The sequence below is a fragment of the Echiichthys vipera genome (assembly GCF_963691815.1).
Source record: "Echiichthys vipera genome assembly, chromosome: 3".
In the NCBI taxonomy this organism is placed as follows: Eukaryota; Metazoa; Chordata; class Actinopteri; order Perciformes; family Trachinidae; genus Echiichthys; species Echiichthys vipera.
In genome coordinates, this window is record NC_139828.1 from 2,883,602 (window position 1) to 2,905,443 (window position 21,842).

Sequence of the window (21,842 nt, forward strand, 5' to 3'; positions counted from 1 at the left end):
CTGGGAGGAGGCCTCGGGGAAGACCCAGGACCAGGTGGAGAGATTAGATCTCCACACTGGCCTGGGAACGCCTCAGGATCCCCCAGTTAGAGCTGGTTAATGTGGCCCGGGAAAGGGAAGTTTGGGGTCCCCTGCTAAAGCTGCTGCCCCCGCGAGACCCGACCCCGGATAAGAGGCTGAAGATGAGATGAGCAGTAGCCCCCAGGACGTCCTGAGCGTCCAAGGATAATATACAAATGCATTTTTAGGGTTCCAGATGAAATGAAGATGTCTCTCCAATGCAATACCAAACAATATAAGTTTGACAGCAGTAACGCAGAGAGGACGTTGCCTGTGATGGATCACTAAACTCAGTCAAATGGTGACGCACAGGGAAACGAACGCCACTCTGAAAATATCACACATATCAAAACATTAAAGATTCAATAGAACCAAAGGTTGTTTTTTTCCAATAACAGGACTTTTGAGGATGCAGCCCTTGATCCGAGCCGAATACGGCCTGTTTTATTACATCACAGGTGATGGTTAAGTCAGAGCGCAGAGGGCAGGAAGCCACATTTGTCCTTGTTGGACCGCAGCTGCTGCAGAAATCCACAGAGCCCACGAGGATTTGCATACATTTCCCTCCCTGCATGAGTTTCCCCCTCACCGTTGCTTTGCCTGCACCTCTCTGGGGAAATCTGCAGGCGGCACAAGGCCACACACACACACACACACACACGAAAATCTAAGCTAAGAATAACAATAGCTCCAAGTTTATTCCATGAATAATACGCAGTAATAATAAACCCTTCTGTAGGAATCATTTCAGCGACGTCGAGAAGAACCGCATGACCTCTAAAAGAAAAGAAACGAGCGGCACGTCGACGTCTGAGTAAAAAACTTCTTTATTCATCTCCATGATAAAAGATAAACTCATACATGTGTCAGAAAAACCTCACAGTACATCCATGAATCCTCCACGCCACACACACACACACACAACGAGCCGTCCGGTAGGTTTCAAACGATCTCACAGCGTTACACAAAGATTCAGTTTGACCGCCTCGACTCAACGCGGAGACGCACGCGCACCACAGCAAAAGGACGCAAAATGAAAAAGTTGGAGAACTGAAATTTCCAGGACACACACAGGGACATGAATTCAGTCACGACGCGGGCTGTAACACTGCCGAATAAGTGGTTCTTGTGACGGACCGCAGAGGGTAAATATGTGGTTTTCTGATCACACAGATCAGTCAAACCACTCCGCGGATACGGGACTCGCTTCACACACTCGTTCATTTGACCAGTGTGAGTGAAACCGTACCGCTCCTAGCTGCGGTACGGTTGCCGTCCACGGCCCGTTTGGGAGAGGTGGGCTTTTGTAAAGCACGTTTGCACATGTACGAGCACGAGGCCTACGGCAGCTCTCGATTCAACGCGGAGACGCACGCGCACCACAGCAAAAGGACACAAAATGAAAAAAGTTGGAGAACTGAAATTTCCAGGACACACAGGGACATGAATTCAGTCACAACACGGGCTGTAATACTGCTAAATAAGGGGTTCTTGTGACGGACCGCAGAGGGTAAATATGTGGTTTTCTGAACACACAGATCAATCAAATCACTCCGCGGATACGGGACTCGCTTCACACACTCGTTCATTTAGTCGGTACATTGTTACGTCAGCTGGAAAACCGCTTTAAAGCCACGACGAAGACGTGAAAAAACACTCGACCTTTACTTGAAATGATCAGAACGCAGCTGCGACAGACATAGAGAGGATCTGACCCGTTCGGATCTGTGTAATCCAACTAACAGGCGTCCATAAAAAGTATGTTACCGATTAATGAAGATCTACAGAACGCGTATTTTTCTTTATTGGGAGAAAATATAAAATATTGATGATGAAGCTGCAGGTGCCCACTTTGGACACGGCTGTTAAACCATGTCACTGGATGTTTCCAGGCTTCTTTGGGGCGTTGCCCACAGTAGCGATTAACCGACATCTGAGAGCCAGCGTTGCTAGGAGACGATTTGTCAACTTTCCCCGTTAACGAGCCCACTACGTACCGTCTGACCCCCTTTACAGCGTTCATGTGTCAAGAAGACAGCCATGATGCCATTTGTGTTTTCTACTTGTAACGCGGAAGCTAGTAGCAAGCTAGGCTAACTAGTATCCACTCAGAAAGCTAGTTAGCCTAGCTTGCTAATGTTAGCATTGAGCTGTTCCAAAACAGATGCCAGTTGGAAACGCCTCAGATACAGCCCATAATGAGTCTATGCCACGATCTGTCATCACGTTATTCATCAGCCTTGGGAAAAAAAATCCACTTTAAAAGTAGTTTCACCGGATAAAAGGGTCATTTCCTCCAACGTCCGCGCTTCTTTACGAATCTTAAACAGAAGCCTATGCAGCATGTGTGCTGTGCTGCCACTGAATTGACCCTGGTCGTTTATCACACGATGATAGCTCATTTACACCACACAGGCACTTAACGACAGTATAATTTGAGCTTTTTGGCAAATATTTAACACCTCAAAATCTACAGTTTTCAGTCGTAACACACTGGCACCGCATTGGTGCTCCAAATCAACTGATACGCAAGTTCATGTGTAGGGTATACAAGAGCATCAGAACATCTGTAATTGCCACTACACGGTACTTTTAGTTGGTTTGCTGCTGAGTAACAATTCACATCAGCCACAGATATTTCCTCAGGAGCTATAACACTTAAAAATGCCCTCATGTTCGCTCATGAGGTGTTTATAAACTGCTTTTGATTTTACGATTCTGCGCGTAAATCTCTTCATTGCAGAGGGAAATGATGAGTCCTGGTGGTACGGTGTGGTTTAAGTGTTGTTGCTCGCTCTCAAGTGTACAAAAACACTTTACATTCACATGAAACACCCTGGAAATGTCGTGAAACGGACGTGATTTAGCTTCTCGTACGAGATCCGGATCACCAGTCTCTCTCACATCCAAATAATAAGACGATTAACTGTTAGAACCGCTGAATCATAATTTATCAAGCAAAAATAAGATGTTAACAGTTTGTAGTGATCTTGAAGTAACGGCAAATAGCAGCAACCACGGACGCTCGGAGTTCCCGTGTAAAGATTTGAACCGGGTCGTAGTCACATTGCGGAGTATCGAGTTAGTTGTTGACAAATGACCGATGATATAGAAAAAAATATCCATTTTCAACACAGAAATAAGGCAAATACGTTCACGCTTCTCTCCAGTGACGGCAGTCGTTTGAAGTCATTAAATACACGAGGACTCATTAAACATCTCTTGTAACGTGGCATCTCATTAATATCTAAATATTTCATAATTAACATTAACTGCGTCCTGTAAATACCCAGATTAGCTTCCTGTACTCAGTCTACATGAAGAGTGTGTGAACTGCCTCCGGCTCTACGGTGGCTGAGAGAGGCCAAAATAGCCTTTTTTGAATTAATTCTTCACTGATTTGAAACGTACAGCTGCCTCCAGGGAGCAGGCGGCAAATGCAACACCGCGGTGAACACGCAACAATGAAATGAGCAATGTGTCGTAAGGCTGACGTGTCGTTTCTTTGCGTTTTTGAGAACAAAAGAAAATAATGAAGCAAGAAAATGCAACTAAAGGTTCACCTGAGCGCAGCGCTGCACACGTGAGGAAAACATCTACTCCTGATTGTTTTTGACTGACACACCGGTTCATTCAGAATGGTATCATTTAATTGAACAGCCCTAACCTGCAAACTAAAATTATAAACTGAATCTAAGGGCGCACTCACACTGTCCCCCCGTACCGTGCCCAAATAGGTTCCACGGCTAAAGTCTGGTTCCTTTGACCAGTGTGAGTGCAACCGTACCGTGTCTAGGAGCGGCACGCTTGCCGTCCACGGCCCGTTTGGGAGAGGTGGGCTTTAGTAAAGCATGTTTGCACATGTACGAGCACGAGCGTGCGCATGTGTACGAGCACGAGGCCTACGGCGGTTCCGAGGTCATTTCCTGTGCGCCTATTGGGACGTAGAAAAAAGAAGGAGGGACCATGCGCGGACATTTGAAACAATGGCGGTGAAAGGTTCACGTTGGTGTGATGCGGAGGTGGAGTGTTTACTGCAGATTTGGTCGATGAAAAGATTCAAAAACAGTCGACAAGACGCACAAAAACTCCGAGGTCTGCGGAAAGATCTGGAAACAAAGCCACGCATCGCCATGACGTCATCAATGCGTGTGACGTGTTACGGCGTGATGACGTATAGGCAGCAAGAAGCATTCTCCGAGGCCCAGGTAGTGTGAGTACAAACGGGCCTGGAGGGGGGGGCAACAGTGGGAGTGCGCCCTAAAATACATACTTAACTGTCAGGGCTAGGGGTTATTTAAAAATATCCAATGCTCGAGCAATAACGGACTTTCAACACCAACATTAAAATAACTCTTTTATGGTTAGCTAACTTTAATATAATTGTTTTACTCTCATTTAACAAAAGGAGACACGTGTGTGTTCGGTGTCAGCAGCGAGCAGCTGTGCAAGAACGTGATATAAATACATTTACGCGTTACGTTGCAGAGTTCGTTGCTAAATCAGTGAATATAAACATCTCCTCTCTTTTGTCTCTTTCAGCCACATGTGAGTTTCCCTCCTGACCCCCAATCCGAGGTCTCCGACCCACGCATTAACAAAAAATAGCAAAGCCCACGGGGCCGTTGTCGTCATCTCTTCCACTCAAACTAAATATCGCACGCTGAAAAATATGTTGACCCTTTAAATTTTTCATCAAAAAATATATAGGCATGTATGTACATTATTATTTCATCATCTGTAAACGTCAGGCTCTTAAAAAACACACTCGTCTGTCTTGATAAAAGTGGATCTTCCCAAAATAAAAGCAAGCAAACACAGCACCGAACTCATTTCTGATGTAAAATAAATAGAGATAAGTTAAAAACGTATGTACAGAATGAACAAAGCACTCAGTAGTTTAAAGAATAACAAGCACAACAAACCGGCTGAACTCTGGTGGGTGAGTGTGTGTCATTTGTACCGTTCGGGCTGAAAAAAGTCTCAGCTTGTGTTTGAAATGTAACAGGCCGCAGGATCCGCCCACAGTTGTCATGGAAACAGAGTAAAAAGACAGCTGTTGACAGTCGCACGCGTCCGGTTCCTGTTTAAACCGAAACGGGTTTAAGCCTCGTCGTTCCTCCTCGAGCTGTTGGACGGATTTAGCAGTGCAGCATGGGTGTGTGTGTGTGTGTGTGTGTGTGTGTGTGTGTGTGTGTGTGTGTGTGTGTGTGTGTGTGTGTGTGTGTGTGTGTGTGTTAATCCCTCTTTTGATAAGACTCCATTTCCCAGGTTTCCCCTCAAGTTCAACATCTAGGAATAGTCCCTTTTGTGGTTGTCGGTCCCAGGCTGGATTACCAGTGGTTGTTGGTGAAGAGAGGAGGAGAAGAAGAGTTAAGGCCTGGGCTGGTTGGAGAGTGTGTGTGTGTGCCTGTGTGTGTGTGTGTGTCACATCAGGTCTATATCGGCTCCACCGGTGCTCCCTCTTCTTTGGGCGGAGGCTCTAAGTGAATGGGAGTGACGTTTGCTGGTTTCTTCACACTGGTCGTGAGAGAAAGAGACAGACAGACAGGAGGACAGAGGGACAGAGGGTGCACAGGTGGTGGGGAAAGATGGGAAAAAAGAAAGATGGTGACACGTTTGTTTGGTTGGTTGTTTGCTGCTGGGGATAGGGGGGGTGTAACCTTTTCCACTCCATTCAAAAGTTTTGTAAGTTGGCAAAGGCTCTACAACCGGGTACAAACATCAATGTATGCTACATGTACCCGGGGGTCGGTAGCCAACAATTCTATTTTCACACTCTGTTTTTTTGCCTAACCAAAACCAAACTACAAAAACAATAAGTCAACAAATTCTTTAGTTCAGTTCAGGGCTGGATTCGAACCCGCGTCTCCTGAGTGACAGATGCTTAAACCACTCACCCATAATTGAGGGCGCACTCACACTGTCCATCCGTACCGTGCCCAAACAGGTTCCACGGCTAAGGCGTAGTTCGTTTGACCAGTGTGAGTGCAACCGTACCGGGTCTAGGAGCGGCCAGCTTGCCGTCCACGGCCCGTTTGGGAGAGGTGGGCTTTAGTAAAGCACGTTTGCACATGTACGAGCACGAGCGTGCGCACGTGTACGAGCACGAGCGTACGCACGTGTACACTCACGAGCACGAGGCCTACGCCGGCTCTCACATCATTTCCTGTGCGCCTGTTGGGACGTAGAAAAAAGAAGGAGGGACCATGCGCGGACATTTCAAACAATGGCGGTGAAAAGTTCACGTTGGTGTGATGCGGAGGTGGAGTGTTTACTGCAGATTTGGTCGATGAAAAGATTCAAAAACAGTCGACAAGACGCACAAAAACTCCGAGGTCTATGGAAACAAAGCGACGCAGAGAGTATAAACGGGCCTGGAGGGGGGGACAAGGACCCTAAAGCACGGGGCACGGTACGGACGCACAGTAAGTACAACAGGACCGCACTTTGTTGCTCTTTGAGGCAGCGGCAAAGGCTGTTTTTAACCCGGGTGTAAACGGACACGTTTTATTTCACATCTACAGTAATTTCAAAGACAGAACAGTTGTTGCTGCTGCTACTACAAATAACTCCACATCAAATACGTCTAAAAAAAGAGAAAAGGTCACAAGGAAGCTCAGGCAAAAGACACAGTAAAGAACATCTCGTGTTTCAGGCTGCAGGCGTTTAAACATTAGAGAAACAATGGGACAGAAATGTGAAACTCTGCTGACTTAACCAGATCTGTACGACAGGACGTGAGGGTGTAGAATAGCAACATTAGCACTTTAGGTGCTTTCCCGTTTTTGTGCAGAACTTACGGTTATGACGATTCTCCTAATCCACTGTTCGGTGTAGAACTGGATGTTTTAGAGCCATTGTTTGATTCCTACATCATTTGTACTCTTGTCTGTAGATTCACTTCACATAAATCAACCAGTCTGAACACTGCTCACAGCTGGAAGGGCAGACAGACACTTTGTCATCGGCCTGTTGACTCTGTGATTTAGCAATGACGGAGTGAGCGGCGTCATCACTACGTCCGCTCAGCTGATGGAGGGGCAGGGGACACTGCGCTCTAAAGTTGAACCCTGAGAGGGTCTCAGACTGATGTGTGGTCACGTTTGCTGTTATTTTCAGCAGCATTAGTGGTTAAAAAAGACCTTTGAATGCCTTCACCGTGCTGCCCCGAGCTAATCACTGTTAGCCACCACCGGCTGTTATCGGGGCTCCCGGGTTTCTCCGTTAATAGCTGTTAACTGTATTTTTGAGACATTGTTTGATCCCTACATCATTTGTACACTTGTATGTAGATTAACTTCACATAAATCAACCAGTCTAAACACTGCTCACAGCTGGACGGGCAGACAGACACTTTGTCATCGGCCTGTTGACTGTAATTTGGCGATGACGGAGTGAGCGGCGTCATCACTACGTCCGCTCAGCTGATGGAGGGATAGGGGATACTGCACTCTAAAGTTGAACCCTGAGAGGGTCTCAGACCGATGTGTGGTCACGTTTCTGTGCAGAACACGTTATTATTGTATTTTAACGTTTATGAGAAACGTCCTGCTAATTTGTGATTTTCAATATAAATCTCGGCATGTATCAGTCATTTTTTTACATATTCAGCACATTTTAACTATACCGTGGACATTTTGGTAATTCCGTAATCATGATATTACATTTTCATGCCCTTTCACCGCTATGCAGCAAACCTCTGCAGCAGCATGAGAAGAGTCCCTACACACAAAACAAAGCACCAATGGGCTCCTTCCTTTGGGATTGACTTTGGTAATCCACTGTAATGGACTTTACTATGAGAGGAGCTGGTACAGGGGCCAGTAGGTAAGTCTTTAAAACACTCTTTTAATAAACTCTGGCTTCACTAACTACGCTGTTGCTGCTTTGTTTTGTTTGTAGGGACTCTTCTCATGCTGCTGCAGAGGTTTGCTGTTATTTTCAGCAGCATTAGTGGTTAAAAAAGACCTTTGAATGCCTTCACCGTACTGCCCCGAGCTAATCAGCTGTTATCGGGTGTCCCGGGTTTCTCCGTTAATAGTTGTTACACAAAAACAGTTTGGCTTATTTGATAAAGAATTTGCCGAAAAAGACCCTGGGATGATTTTAGGCGTGAATTACGCTTAAATTATCTTGGGCGACCAGAAGCTGAACGATCCGCAGTCACAAAACTCCACCTGTGACGATAACGATAGCCCCTCTAGTCGGCCATATCATGACACAAGTCCAGCGCGAAGACGTGATGCGCTTCGAAGTGGACAGCAGACGTACACCTCTCTGTTCACGCTGTATTTGTTGTCTGTTTAGCCGTACGGGTGCCGATGTCACCGTTTTTCATCGCGCAAACCCCGGCATCTTTGCAGAACGCACAAAGTACAATTTAAGTTTACTTACGAGTACGGGGAGATTGGCACGGCCACCACCAGGACGTGATTGCGTTTTCTGAAGAGCCGCCAAAGGCCTTGGTGGTTTCCCCGAACATCCAGATCCCAAACGTGGAGGCACTGAGCAGAAGACGGAGAAAGACAAGAATGCTTATCCTCTTCATGAGGCAAGGTTAATTTCACGACATGGACCTCTTGAAAGTCCACCGGCGGGTGTTCCTGCTCTGACCCCGAGTACCTTGGCGAGCTCTGTCCAGGTGGATGTGTCCAACTCCGTCTCCATCGTTATGAACATGACGTAGGTCTTCCCCTCCGTGTCTGGCAGGAACGAGTCCTCACACGGGTTTTTACTGTGGTCCAGCACCTCCGCCTCCCTGGATTCACACAAACACACAAACACACACACACACACCATACATCGTTTAACAAACCTTCTAACGTCATGCATCATCAGTGTCTTTTCTGTATCTCACTCACTTCAGCAGGGTTTGGATCTCCACTTCGTAAGCATCTTTCTTTAATCTGCGAAGAACAAGAACAATGAGGTTGTCACTGTGCTGCCAAATTATATTTCCACCAACGCTTCGAGATCTCAGGATGTGAGCGGACACACCTGTCCACGTTCTTCAGCGGCACATTGGGGACTGTGTTGAACTTGTGTTTCTTGAAATACACCTCCTATGAGACAAAAAACACACTGATGAAGACAATCTACTGTGTCATATTCAACTAAATCATAAATATGCTGGTGGCTTTATGGTTTATCTTACATGGAAATATCCGTTCATGTTGAGGCCGATGATGCCGAAGTGGTACGAGCGAGACACGTCGGGGATGATGCATTCTCTGCCTTTCCTCTGCTCCGGCATTCTCATCCACATGTCCCAGTCCCAAAGCTGTGACACACACACACACGCACACAAAAGCTCACGTTTAAAAAGACTCCAGGTGGTTCTTTGGGTTTTAACTCCTCAACTACAAACTACATATGCTGACGATTTTTACAAATGTTGCTTTTGACCTACTTCTTCTCAGGCAGCTTCTAGTTTCAGTTCTTTCTATGAAAATCAACTTGCAGATATTTAAAATACAAGTTGAATATTCACTCTAGGCTCTGGTAAGAATCCAGATCTTTGGCTGCTAGATGTTCCACTTTGTTCCCTTCACTCGACAGTCTCTTTGTCTACAAAAGTCTTACACGTATCGCAAAACAACTAAGATCAGTGTTCTGCACTCAAGTACTGGGGTACTGCTACATTTAGGGCGCGCTCACACTGTCCATCCGTACCGGGTCTAGTTCGTTTGACCAGTGTGAGTGCCTAGGATTGGTACGGTTTCCGGCCACGGCCCGTTTGAGAGAGGTGGGCTTTTGTAAAGCACGTTTGCACGTGTACGAGCACGAGGCCTACGGCGGTTCTGAGGTAATTTTCTGTGCGCCTGTTGGGACATAGAAAAAAGAAGGAGGGACCATGCGCGGCCATTTCAAACAATGGCGGTGAAAGGTTCACGTTGGTGTGATGCAGAGGTGGAGTGTTTACTGCAGATTTGGTCGATGAAAAGATTCAAAAACAGTCGACAAGACGCACAAAAACTCCGAGGTCTACGGAAAGATCTGGAAACAAAGCCACGCATCGCCATGACGTCATCAATGCGTGTGACGTGTTACGGCGTGATGACGTATAGGCAGCAAGAAGCATTCTCCGAGGCCCAGGTAGTGTGAGTACAAACGGGCCTGGAGGGGGGGACAAGGACCCTAAAGCACGGGGCACGGGACGGAGGCACAGTGGGAGTGCGCTCTTAGTAGCAATCGGAGGGTAAGGACACTTATTTCCCTCTCTCCAGGCTTTTTTTCCCTGTCCCCCTCGAGATTCCTTAAAATCACACATGACACACATGCACGCATGCGCGCCCAGGAGGTAGGTCTGGATAGGCGGGGGAGTGTGACTTGTATGTGAGTTATTTTCTCAGAGAGCGAGAGAGAGAGAGCGTGTGAGTCCCATGACGGTGGTTTAAAGTAATTTACTACATCCCATGTAGAACAAGCCACAATACACGGAGTATATTAGATATATCGCCCACCCCTACCCTACACATGAATAAATGAACTGAAACCACTGACTGACTGGAAGGCTGGAAATCAGTCCGGTGGGATTGGGAAAATGATCAGCTGGGATGAAAAACATGCGTGTGAGCTGCTAACAGGTGCAGGATGGTAACGGTTAGGGTTCTTAAATCCTGCACCTTCTCCGGTGTTGGCCACTTTGGTTCCAGTTCGTCCTTGTAGAGGCTCTTCTTCAGCACCCAGCCCAGACCGGGCATGCTCTCCACTCTGTACAGCAGGGCCGGGTCCTCCGCCGTGTGCTCATAACCCTGCACGACAACAAAGAACACAACAACAACAACAACAGCGTTAAGAGTCACATGCAACGTTTCTGTGGCGCCTCACCCGGCCGGAGGACAATGAAACGAGGAGACTTGTTCACGCGTTCTATGTTCAGGAACGAGATGAACAGATCCTGTGGCGTCTCCCACTGTGCACCACATTAAGTTACACCCTCGGGTTAAAAGAAAACCGATAGATCACCTCATCACACGTTCTATTGTTGAGGTTAAACAATCCTAAAACCTCCAGGTATGTTCAGACAGCAGTTGTGCAACCAGCCGTCATCATGTGAGTTGCTGTCTGAACTGGGCCGCGTGTTAAAGATAAAAAGGTTTGGGATGAAAAACAGAGGAGTAAGAACATGTAACAAGTGGATACAGACGCAGAAAGAGGATGGAGAGAGGAGGCTTTGTGACTCACCTGGTCGTTCCAGGCTGAGATACAGTACAGGCTGTCGTCCTCGTCCAACAGGTGCACGGTCTGACTCAGAAAACTGCAGGAGAAACAGGCAAAAGCAGCTACATCAGTGTCCGTAACAAAAACCAGGGTCCCCAAGCTTTTCCCTTTCACCATTCAGCTGCGTACAAACAACAAGGGTGGCAACTTATAGGGAAACACAGCACCAGATGTTGAACTTGCTGCAACGATTTGCTCCCATTCAGACACAAAAGCATCAGCGAGGACCAGCACTGACGTTGGGGTTCAGGTCTCACTGATCCTCTCAAACATGTTGGATGTGGCTGAGGTCAGGTCTGTGTGCAGCCCCGTCTAAAACCATTTCTCTTACTGTCACTGGGACCAGCTTCTCTCTGTACTGTAGAGAGTTTGCCTGGAGACTGCATTTGCGGTATAAAGTCAGTACCAGGCCAGTGTGGAGATCTAATCTCTAATCTCTCCACCAGGTCCTGGGTCTTCCCCGAGGCCTCCTCCCAGCTGGACGTGCCTGGAACACCTCCCTAGGGAAGCGCACAGGGTTCATCCTTACCAGATGATCCTGAACCACCTCAACTGGCTGCTTAAATTCCAGACTTTGTGAGGACTCTCAAACACCCTGGAAGAGCAGAGTTTAGAGCAGTGAACATAAAATGATAAGAGGTCTTTGTCTTTGTTGACGCGAGGGCTTGTTTTTGGTTTCCACCGCTCTCTAACTGCGAGCCTGGAGCTTGTTTCAGAGCGCAAACTGGCGCTAAAGCCGAGTGAGACGACGGCTGCAAGGAGTGCTTCTCAACTATTTGAAGTCGGCGCTTCAAACGGGGCCCGGTCAGCCCAGGAGGGGAGCTGGAGCTTCTGGAGCAGCTAAACACACAGTTCAAAGGCTCAGGCCGGGGTTTCCAACAGAGCTGCCAGCAGCTTTATCACTGGGGATCTACTGCCACCTAGTGCTGACTCTGGTGATGGCTTATGTCTGTGTCAATGATCATAAAAATGTTTAAGCTTCCTTTATTTATACAGCTGCCTTATTCTGTACGTTCAGGTCATTTTGGTTGTCTGATGAGTCATAATGCACGGATCATTTCAGAATATAATAATACAATATGATGCATCTACTCATTATTGTAGATTTTATTCTTGTCAATGGTAAAGATTTAACTTTTTTTTGGGGGCGGCAGTAGCTCAGTTTATAGGTGACTCGGCTGGGAACCGGAGGGTCGCCGGCTCGAGTCCCTGTGTGGACCATGAATGGAGTGTGGACTGGTGGCTGGAGAGGTACCAGTTCATTTCCTGGGCACTGTCAAGGAGCACCCAACCCCCAACTGCCCGGGGCGCTGAGCCATTGGCAGCCCCCTCGCTCTGACATCTCTCCATTAATTGCATGTATATAGATCCTGTCTGTGCATGTGTGTATTTCAGGCCTTTGTGTGTGTGTGTGTGTGTGTGTGTGTGTGTGTGTGTGTGTGTGTGTGTGTGTGTGTGTGTGTGTGTGTGTGTGTGTGTGTGTAATAACAGAGTGAAAAAAATGAATTTCCCCTTGCAGGACTAATAAAGTAATTCTTCTTCTTCTATAAAAAAGACATCAGTGTTAAACAGCTCCTATAAAACTCAGCTGCAACTAATGATTGTTCGTTTATCATCAGTTAATCTGCTGATTAAGTTTTGTTTCGTGCTTTAAAAGAGTCAGAAAATAAAGAGGGAAGAACAAATGTTTGACAGTTTTTGTTGCAAAATGACTGAATTAACAGATCATTACAACAGTTGCTGACTGCTGCACATCTCCTCATTGATAAATGGCTTCTGCTCGACTCACAGGAATAATAATCTCTCAGGTCTCTTTAGCAGTTTTGCTGCGATTCATTGATTAATCAACTAGTTTTGAACTTGTGAAATTAATCACCAACTATTTTGAGAATCGATTTATGGTTTTGTCAAAACGATCCGACTACAGCTTCTTAAATGTGAATATTTTCTGGTCACTTTGCTCCTCGGTGACAGTGAACTGAACGTCTTTGAGTTGTGGACAAAACCAGACGTTTGAGGGCGTCGTCTTGGACGATTGGGAAACAATGACCCACATTTTTCATCATTTCATGGACTGAACAATACAAAACTGACAGATTAGAGAATGAAAGTTAACGTTGGTTGCAGCACTATGGGAGGACGCACCTGAAGAAGTCGATGGAGATATCCAGGTCTTCCTCTATGACGATGGCGTAGTTCGTCTCCTGATGAAAGTTTAGATTCAGTTAAACTCACAAACTGAGTGATAACGGATAAAAATGACCAATAAGACAGGGAAGTAAAGTCACACACACACACGCACGCGCACGCACGTCACTGCTCATTCATCAGCGACATGAAACAGTAACGTTCTGTTACTCGTCCTGAAAAAAGGAAGCCAAAGTACTCACGGGGTGGAGGTTGAAGGTTGCGGTGAGACTTGCCTTGTAGTGCTGCAACAGAGAGGAGACGTTAACAATGGAAACAAAGAGGTAAACTGCTGGAAGTCGCAGTTACTTTAATGACTTGAAATAGGGCTGAACCTCAAAACATTTCCATGGATGTGACAGCTGTGAGTGATGCACACAACGGAAGAGGAAGTAGATTGTGTTTGCAGTAGAGCAGGGGTGTCAAACTCAGGCCCGTGGGCCAAATCTGGCCTGCGGTGTAATTATATTTGTCCCCTAAGATCATATCCAGGTTCTCTGAGAGCTGACCCGTGAGTATAAAGCACATACACGTCTACTTTTCTGTTAACACACATGAGCATCCATGCTACCAGTCTCTGCAGACACACTGAATCCACCCCTCCCCAAAAACGACCCAAAGAAAGATGGAGGACAGGAGCTTTCAGCAGATGATCTGTGTGTGAAGGTAAAGAGCTGTTTGTCACCGTGGCTGTAACCAAAGAATCAAACAGAAGAAACACCACGACAAGAACAAGGAGCTGCACTGGAAAGGTTCAACGTTACACATCTGGAGAGAAGGGACACATGCACATTTACAGTCTTTTCTTTTTTAGTAAAGAAAGATGAAAACACCACAAAAAAGTGATGAAACGACTAAAAACAGACGCAAAACACAACAAAAATGTGACAAAATTACTAAAAATAGATGAAAACACCACAAAAACATGACAAAACGACTAAAAACAGATGAAAACACCACAAAAAAAAAGATGAAACGACTAAAAACAGAAGCAAAACACCACAAAAACAGCCAAAAAAAAGATGGAGAACAGGAGCATGCACATTTCTTTTTTTAGTAAATATTGAGTTTGGCTGCAACTTTGTCCCAGGTTTTAAATTTGGCCCACTGTGAATTTGAGTTTGACACCCCTGCAGTAGAGGTTGCACACACACATATGGGGATAACGCAGAGACGCACTTAATAAGAGGAAATGGCAAATTAAGAAGTTGTTACGGTCCAGAAGTTTCTTAAACCACATCATGTTAAGATATGAAGGCAAATGGTAAAATAAGAATCATTTAAGTTGTATAAACGTAAAAAGCTAAGTGCTGTTACCTGGGACACTCGGGCGTTCTTGATGCTTATCGGTGTGTGCTGGAGTCCCTTCAGTCCGAACAGCTCCACGACATCCATGGGCTCCTGGGTGGAGAAACACACGCGCACACGTATGAGCGGTTTATCAATCAGTCTATAGGTGACTCGGCTGGGAACTGAAGGGTCGCTGGTTCGAGTCCATGTGTGGACCATGAATAGAGGGTGGACTGGTGGCTGGAGAGGTGCCAGTTCATCTCCTGGGCACTGCAGAGGTGCTGTTGAGCAAGTCACCGAACCCCCAACTGCTCGGGGCGCCGATCACTGGCAGCCCCCTCGCTCTGACAACTCTCCTTTAGCTGCATGTATATAGGTCCTGTTTGTGCATGTGTGTGTATTTCAGGCCAATGTGTGTGTGTGTGTGTGTGTGTACTGACTCACACAAAGACAAAACACAAAAGCTGGTACCTCATAATATCCATCGATGAAGACGGTGATCATCTGCGGGTTGACGCCGTGAGCGGAAAGAAGCGACCTCAGCATCCTGAAAACACACGACAGGAGATCGCAAACTTGTTTTAGGCGCAGGAGAGGAACGAGAGCAATTAACTCTTTCTTATGACTGTGTGATTTTTTCCTATTTAAGTTTAAGTAGTTACACCCGGCCTGGGTGATTAAGAAGGCTTTCGAGGACAGGTGTGCGGAGAGAGTTACGGAGAGGAGAGATGATTGCAGTGTTCCCTTTCTTTTGTGCGATTACGTTTAAGTTTTGTCCGTGTGCTACATGTTAAAAGTGAACTGTCGAATGGAGTCCGGACATAACTGAGAGTCGGACTGTCGGGGAGCGAGCTGACCGAGTGACAGGCGTTGAAGGAGGCCAACGAAGAAGCAGGTGAGCCCCCCCACACACACACACCTTGTGATTGGCTGTCCTGTTTGGCTGTGAGGCTGGGGGGGTGGGCTTACCTGGTTACACCCCGCCTGAGTGATTAAGAAGGCGTTCGAGGACAGGTGTGCGGAGAGAGTTGCGGAGAAGAGTGACCCTGAGTACCTCGAGGAGAGATGATTGCCGTGTTCCCTTTCTTTTGTGTGATTACGTTAGTTTAAGTTTTGTCCGTGTGCTACGTGTTAAAAATGAACTGTCCTAACGTAACTGAGAGTCGGACCCCCGGGGAGCGAGCTGACCGAGTGACGGGCGTTGAAGGAGGCCAACGGAGAAGCAGGTGAGCCCACACACACACACACTTCACCCCCGAGCCATATGTATATAATAACTCTCTCACCTCTGCCTGACAGAGAACTCTGCTCTCTCTACTGTTTTGTTGTATATATTAATATTGTTTATTGTTTATAGCACACTGTGCACTCGTATATATACACTATGTATATACTGGATTCTATGTATGTTATGTACAAAGCGTTTTATTTGCTGACTCACTGCTGCTATAACAAAATAATTTACCAGTCTTGGATCATTAAAGTCATTCTATTCTATTCTATAAATACTAATAGTTTTATAGATGACAGGTAAAAATCAAGGGAAGCAAAAAAGTAACAAATGCTTTTTTGAGTAATTCCTGAATTGTGTTGCGGACGTTTCTGCTTCCATTCAGAGAAAAAGAAGAAACAACAGAGGCATGCAGTCCCTTTGATCAGTTACATGATGGGTTTTCTTCCGTTACCTGTACAGATAGTTGGGTCTGTTCCCTGCTATGACGGCCACGGGGACGTTGAAGACGTTGTTGTTGAGCAGCTGGAGAGAGAAAACACAACACGTGAAACACACTCACTGACGAGTCCTCAAGCTGAGTGGACACGCTCTACACACGAGATGACCTCGGCTGTTTTCTAAAATATAACCTTTGTTGGACGATATAAGCAAGACCTGATTATGGTATTTCATTTTACTCCGTATGTATGTATGCATGTATGCATGTATGTATGTATGTATGTAGTGCTCCTCAGATAATAGTCTTTAATTCTGTTTTTTCTACTTGGATAAAAGAACTGCAGAGTCATTCACAGTGAGCAAATGAGCTCCCTCCACATATGTATGTTTTAATAAACTATCACTCCACATATGCTGACATAGCAGGTCTGGACTGACTTGTTTTGACTATGTGCAGCTGAATGAAACAAATGTCTAAAGCTGTGATAACACCTCGCGCGATAGATGCGATGAAACGGTAGGAAACGCAGTTAGGTAGCAGCCGGCGGCTATACTCTGCTAAATGCTTCTATCGCGGGCGGTGTGATCACAGCATAACAGTGAAGTTCAGAGCCCTGTTGTGCGTCTTACAGGGTCAGGGTTGAACTCGATGGGCGCCGGGTCTTTGCAGCTGCAGATGCTGCCGTATCCTTCCACTTTGCTGCAGAAGAGCTTCCTCCTCCTGTTCAACTCGTTGTCAGCCCAGTGGCACTCTGCCTCTGCAGGACGGAAGATCACACTTAGTTTTATAGATAGACATCTCCGTCACGTACACATTTCCAAGCATATTAGAACTGCGTGTTACCTTCAGAGGCGGTGAGCTGCACCTCTGTCTTCAGCAGCACCGGGTCTCCCCACGTGGACAGCGCTGGAGACTTTGAGTGCTTCTCTCCGTACACCTGACCTGGAACCCCAAACACACAGAATTTCAGGTCGTGAGGGTCATTGTTTTACAGTCTATGGGCATGGCACTGTGTTGAATATCAGTTTAAATCATAGATCATAAATGATGGCTGCCTGTAGATGTGTAATGCCGTGTCAGTCTCTACCCTCTGAAAAATCCTGTTCCTAAATAAAAAAAATGACTCCCGTTCCCGGGAAATAATCTCAGCGTTGACTCCCACTCCCGTTTATCTAGCAGCATATGGTGTTAGCCTAGCTCCCAGGCGGTGGAGCTAACGTTACTAATCCAGTATACGTCAGCCAGTTGGAAGTCTCTCCCTCCCCCCAAAGTCATATCAATGACCTTTTTTGGTAAGAGGAAATGAGGCAGAGTTGAAGTCTAACAAGATGGCGACTCCCAGAGATGAGTATGATTCGATTGAGTTGAGAGAACGGACCCCGACAGAGAGGCAACGTCCATTTTTTTTAAACAGTCTACGCATAAAACATGAAAGCTTCCCTGAAACACTGAAGAAAAACTAGAGTTATGCAGATGATCTGAACCACAACTACAATTACATGATACAATGCTGTCACTCAAAATGTCCTCTCTTGTTGCAACAACCTTAAATAAAACAAAAAAAAAAAAAAACAGTAACTGCCTGCAGTTTATAGACTTTCCTGTAAACATTAATGCGATGAAACTAAGGGTGCACTCACACTGTCCTTCTGCACAGCGCCCCGTGCTTTAGGGTCCTTGTCCCCCCCTCCAGGCCCTTTTGTACTCACACTACCTGGGCCTCGGAGAATGCTTCTTGCTGCCTATACGTCATCACGCCGTAACACGTCACACGCATTGATGACGTCACAGCGATGCGTGGCTTTGTTTCCAGATCTTTCCGTAGACCTCGGAGTTTTTGTGCGTCTTGTCGACTGTTTTTGAATCTTTTCATCGACCAAATCTGCAGTAAACACTCCACCTCCGCATCACACCAACGTGAACCTTTCACCGCCATTGTTTTAAATGTCCGCGCATGGTCCCTCCTTCTTTTTTCTATGTCCCAACAGGCGCACAGGAAATTACCTCAGAACCGCCGTAGGCCTCGTGCTCGTACACGTGCGCACGCTCGTGCTCGTACATGTGCAAACACGCTTTACAAAAGCCCACCTCTCCCAAACGGGCCGTGGACGGCAGCTAGGTGCGGAGCGGTTGCACTCACAATGGTCAAACGCACTAGGCTCTACCCGAAAAACCTGTTTTGGCCCGGTGCGGAAGGACAGTGTGAGTGCGCCCTAAACATGAAGGGCACTAAAAACAACCTCTGATTTACTTCAGTATCGACCAAAACATCTGCAACCAACAAAAACTCTAACTGAGCCCGTCTTTAAACCTTTTCATATGTCATTGTTCAACATGTCAGGCACTATAACCAAACCTACCTTCACCTACACATTGTATTGGGATGCCAATACATCACTTGAAAAGTTAACGTCTACTTGTAAAGTGAAAGTTTGCTCCTCTACCTCCTTTCTTCACCACCAGCGTCCACATGTCCCTCCAGCTGAGGTTGAGGGACACCTGGCTGCCCAGACTCTTCAGCAGGTTCTTAGCAGCGTCCTTCAGGTGGAACGTGCCCTCATCCTGCAGGACAAAAAAAAAAAAAAGGGTTGTCCTTTGATTTGTCACGTATCTGTGTGAATAACTGATGTCTGATTCATGACTGAGACGGCGGCAGGGGCTGACTTTTACGGTGAAAATGAGGACGCGACCCCGGGTCACCATGTTGAGGAAGAGGATCATGGCGTCATCCTCGTGAGGAGAGTAGGTGTCAAATATCCTCTTGGCCATCACATGACCCTGACACACACACACAGACAGAGACATAGACACACACACACAGACACAGACACACACACACACAGACAGAGACAGAGACACAGACACAGACAGTGACCGTTCTGATCTTTACCTCATAATTTTGGCTTTGTGTCTTTATTTTTTTCATATTAAGGAACACAATTATCTTTATTTGCAAAAGAACGCAGAACACTTTCATTAGTTCAGTGCAGAGTTTTCATCAGAACAGCCAAACAATGGAAGAATTAACCATAATTAACTCAAATCTATCCAACTGAAATGAAGGAGAAGTCATGTTAACTCGTAGCATAAAGAAAATAGAGTAATTGCTTACAGTTGCCTGGTTGAGCACGATCACATGGATGCCTCTACCCTGCTCCCGCATATCGTCCTCCAACACCTGCAGCAGACGAGCAAAATAAAGATACGTTCTATCGGCATTTTGTCGCCTTTATACTCTTGCCCCTGAAGAGACTCACGGTGGTGCCGTCCACTGCCACGTAGACCTTGGAGCGGCTGGAGTACACCTCAATGTCCAGGACTTTGCGTCCATTGGAAGGCCTGCGTGGTGTCTCCATGTTGGGTATTGTGTCCTCTAAAAAGAGAAATAAATAAAAGGAGCATTAGAATGAGATTAGGTTCTCCACAGTGAAGACAGGCTGAGACGCACATTTTCATAACAGTATCTCATGTCATCTTTAACCGCTTGTCTGGGGTCGGGTCGCGGGGGCAGCAGCTTTAGCAGGGGACCCCAAACTTCCCTTTCCCGGGCCACATTAACCAGCTCTAACTGGGGGATCCTGTGGCGTTCCCAGGCCAGTGTGGAGATCTAATCTCTCCACCTGGTCCTGGGTCTTCCCCGAGGCCTCCTCCCAGCTGGACGTGCCTGGAACACCTCCCTAGGGAGGCGCCCAGGGTTCATCCTTACTAGATGATCCTGAACCACCTCAACCGGCTCCTTTCAACGCAAAGGAGCAACAGCGTGTGAAGCTAAAATTTTAGAGGAGCTAGAAGTCTAGACTACTGTAACAGGTGAACGATCACTGGACACATTTTCTCACCGTATTCTTGAGCCGCTGCATCTTCATTAGCTACTCTTCTTGTGTCTAAGATGAGTTTAATGTTGACTATGACAGTTATCAGCAGGAACAGCACGGCACCAGCCTGTGAAACGGAAAAAAAACACTTAGATATTTATTCATTTCTACTTTAGTTCAGTTTGACATGTGGGTTTCAACGCACGCACATTTTAAAAATCTAACTAAAATACATCATAGTTTCCTTAATCAAGCAATGCAGGTTAGAAGTATAGAGGCGGTGCGCTCCATGCACACGAAAGAGCTGTGACTCTTGTGCAAATACCATTGTATTTATTTGTGGAAGAGACTAAATAACCTGGTTTAATTTTATACGGGGCGGCAGCAGCTCAGTCCATAGGTGACTTGGCTGGGAACCGGAGGGTCGCAGGGACTCGAATCGAGTCCCTGTGTGGACCATGAATGGAGCGTGGACTGGTGGCTGGAGAGGTGCCAGTTCATCTCCTGGGCATTGTCGAGGTGCTGTTGAGCAAGGCACCGAACCCCCAACTGCTCGGGGCGCCGGTCACTGGCAGCCCCCTCGCTCTGACATCTCTACATTAATTGCATGTATATAGGTCCTGTCTGTGCATGTGTGTGTATTTCAGGTGTGTGTGTAACATGAATGACAATAATAGAGTGAAAAAATTGAATTTCCCCGTTGCGGGACTAATAAAGGAATTCTTCTTCTTCTTCTATACACTTGATGTGAGTATTTCAGTGCAGGTTTTGTAATATTAATAAAGTTAAGCATGTGTAGTTTTGCAGGAAGTCAAAAGGGGACTTCTCTGTGCTGCTGTTGTAACACAAACCAACACCAGATTCCTGCAGAGCCCCATCCTCCGTGTGGTTCCCTCACCTGACAGAAGCGACGGAGGCTCCTCTTGTTGGTCAGCTTGTATTTCCAGGTGAGGTACAAGCTTCTCTGTTGGCGGGGGATGAAAGGCTTGGCTCGGGGATTGGGGGTCCAGGTCTCCATCCTCCTCCACACGGTGCTCCACAACACCACCGACACACGGCTGCCTGTCACATCGTACTCTGGAAAAACCCGATACGGTTCAGAAGTAAAGTTAGCGGATCACCGGGCTCAGCTAACGGTAGCTAGCTGACTGTATCTAACATTACACCATCGTAACTGTGCGCTTTTAGCTTATTAGCTCATTAAAACACACTCCAGGCGTCTGTTTCCTGTTGAGATATTAACGTTTGCACTCACACGGTGGTCCGTTAACCTCTCATTATCGCTGTAATCTCGTCTCCAGCAGAGAAAACACAGGAAAGTCGCTTCAAACTGCTGCTACATGCTACATGAGCGGTGTTTGTGTCGCAGAACAACGACGTCACCGAGATTCTTCTTCTTCTTCGCGTCTTCTTGTCCTCCTTCTTCTTCTTCTTCGGTGATTCTCTGCAGTGTAGACTGAGCACCTTTCTGCCTCTGCGCATGCGTCGACACAGCAAGTGTATATAATGTAAATATTAGACTCAAATGTGTATATTGTAAATATTACAATAAAGTGTATATAATGCTAATGTTACAATAAAGTGTATTTAT

General features: G+C 46.4%; 1 protein-coding gene across 1 annotated transcript; it reads right to left on the minus strand.

The window, feature by feature from the left end:
* Nucleotides 1-4,185: 4,185 nt before the first annotated feature.
* Nucleotides 4,186-21,598, minus strand: pomgnt1 (protein O-linked mannose N-acetylglucosaminyltransferase 1 (beta 1,2-)). The gene is made up of 22 exons (XM_083940270.1): nucleotides 21,507-21,598; nucleotides 21,150-21,328; nucleotides 20,276-20,378; nucleotides 19,694-19,809; nucleotides 19,549-19,614; nucleotides 19,101-19,214; nucleotides 18,881-18,998; nucleotides 17,280-17,378; nucleotides 17,066-17,193; nucleotides 16,449-16,519; nucleotides 15,235-15,310; nucleotides 14,791-14,874; nucleotides 13,677-13,718; nucleotides 13,432-13,490; nucleotides 11,251-11,323; nucleotides 10,689-10,817; nucleotides 9,218-9,343; nucleotides 9,061-9,125; nucleotides 8,925-8,969; nucleotides 8,686-8,821; nucleotides 8,458-8,567; nucleotides 4,186-5,580 (listed from the first exon to the last, which is right to left on the minus strand). Exons 2-22 carry the CDS (start codon nucleotides 21,267-21,269, stop codon nucleotides 5,499-5,501), a joined length of 1,962 nt encoding a protein of 653 aa, XP_083796396.1. The 5' UTR covers nucleotides 21,270-21,328; nucleotides 21,507-21,598; the 3' UTR covers nucleotides 4,186-5,498.
* Nucleotides 21,599-21,842: the final 244 nt, after the last annotated feature.

What these genes read in the sequence shown, in the direction of transcription:
- pomgnt1 (XM_083940270.1), bottom strand. Translation starts at nt 21,269, where the DNA reads ATGGAGACCTGGACCCCCAATCCCCGAGCCAAGCCTTTCATCCCCCGC. An exon ending in TGCAGCGGCTCAAGAATACG is followed by an intron (nt 19,810 to 20,275) that starts GTGAGAAAATGT and finishes TTCTCTTTTTAG; the next exon opens with AGGACACAATACCCAACATG. An exon ending in CAACCTTCAACCTCCACCCC is followed by an intron (nt 13,491 to 13,676) that starts GTGAGTACTTTG and finishes AACTTTCATCAG; the next exon opens with GAGACGAACTACGCCATCGT.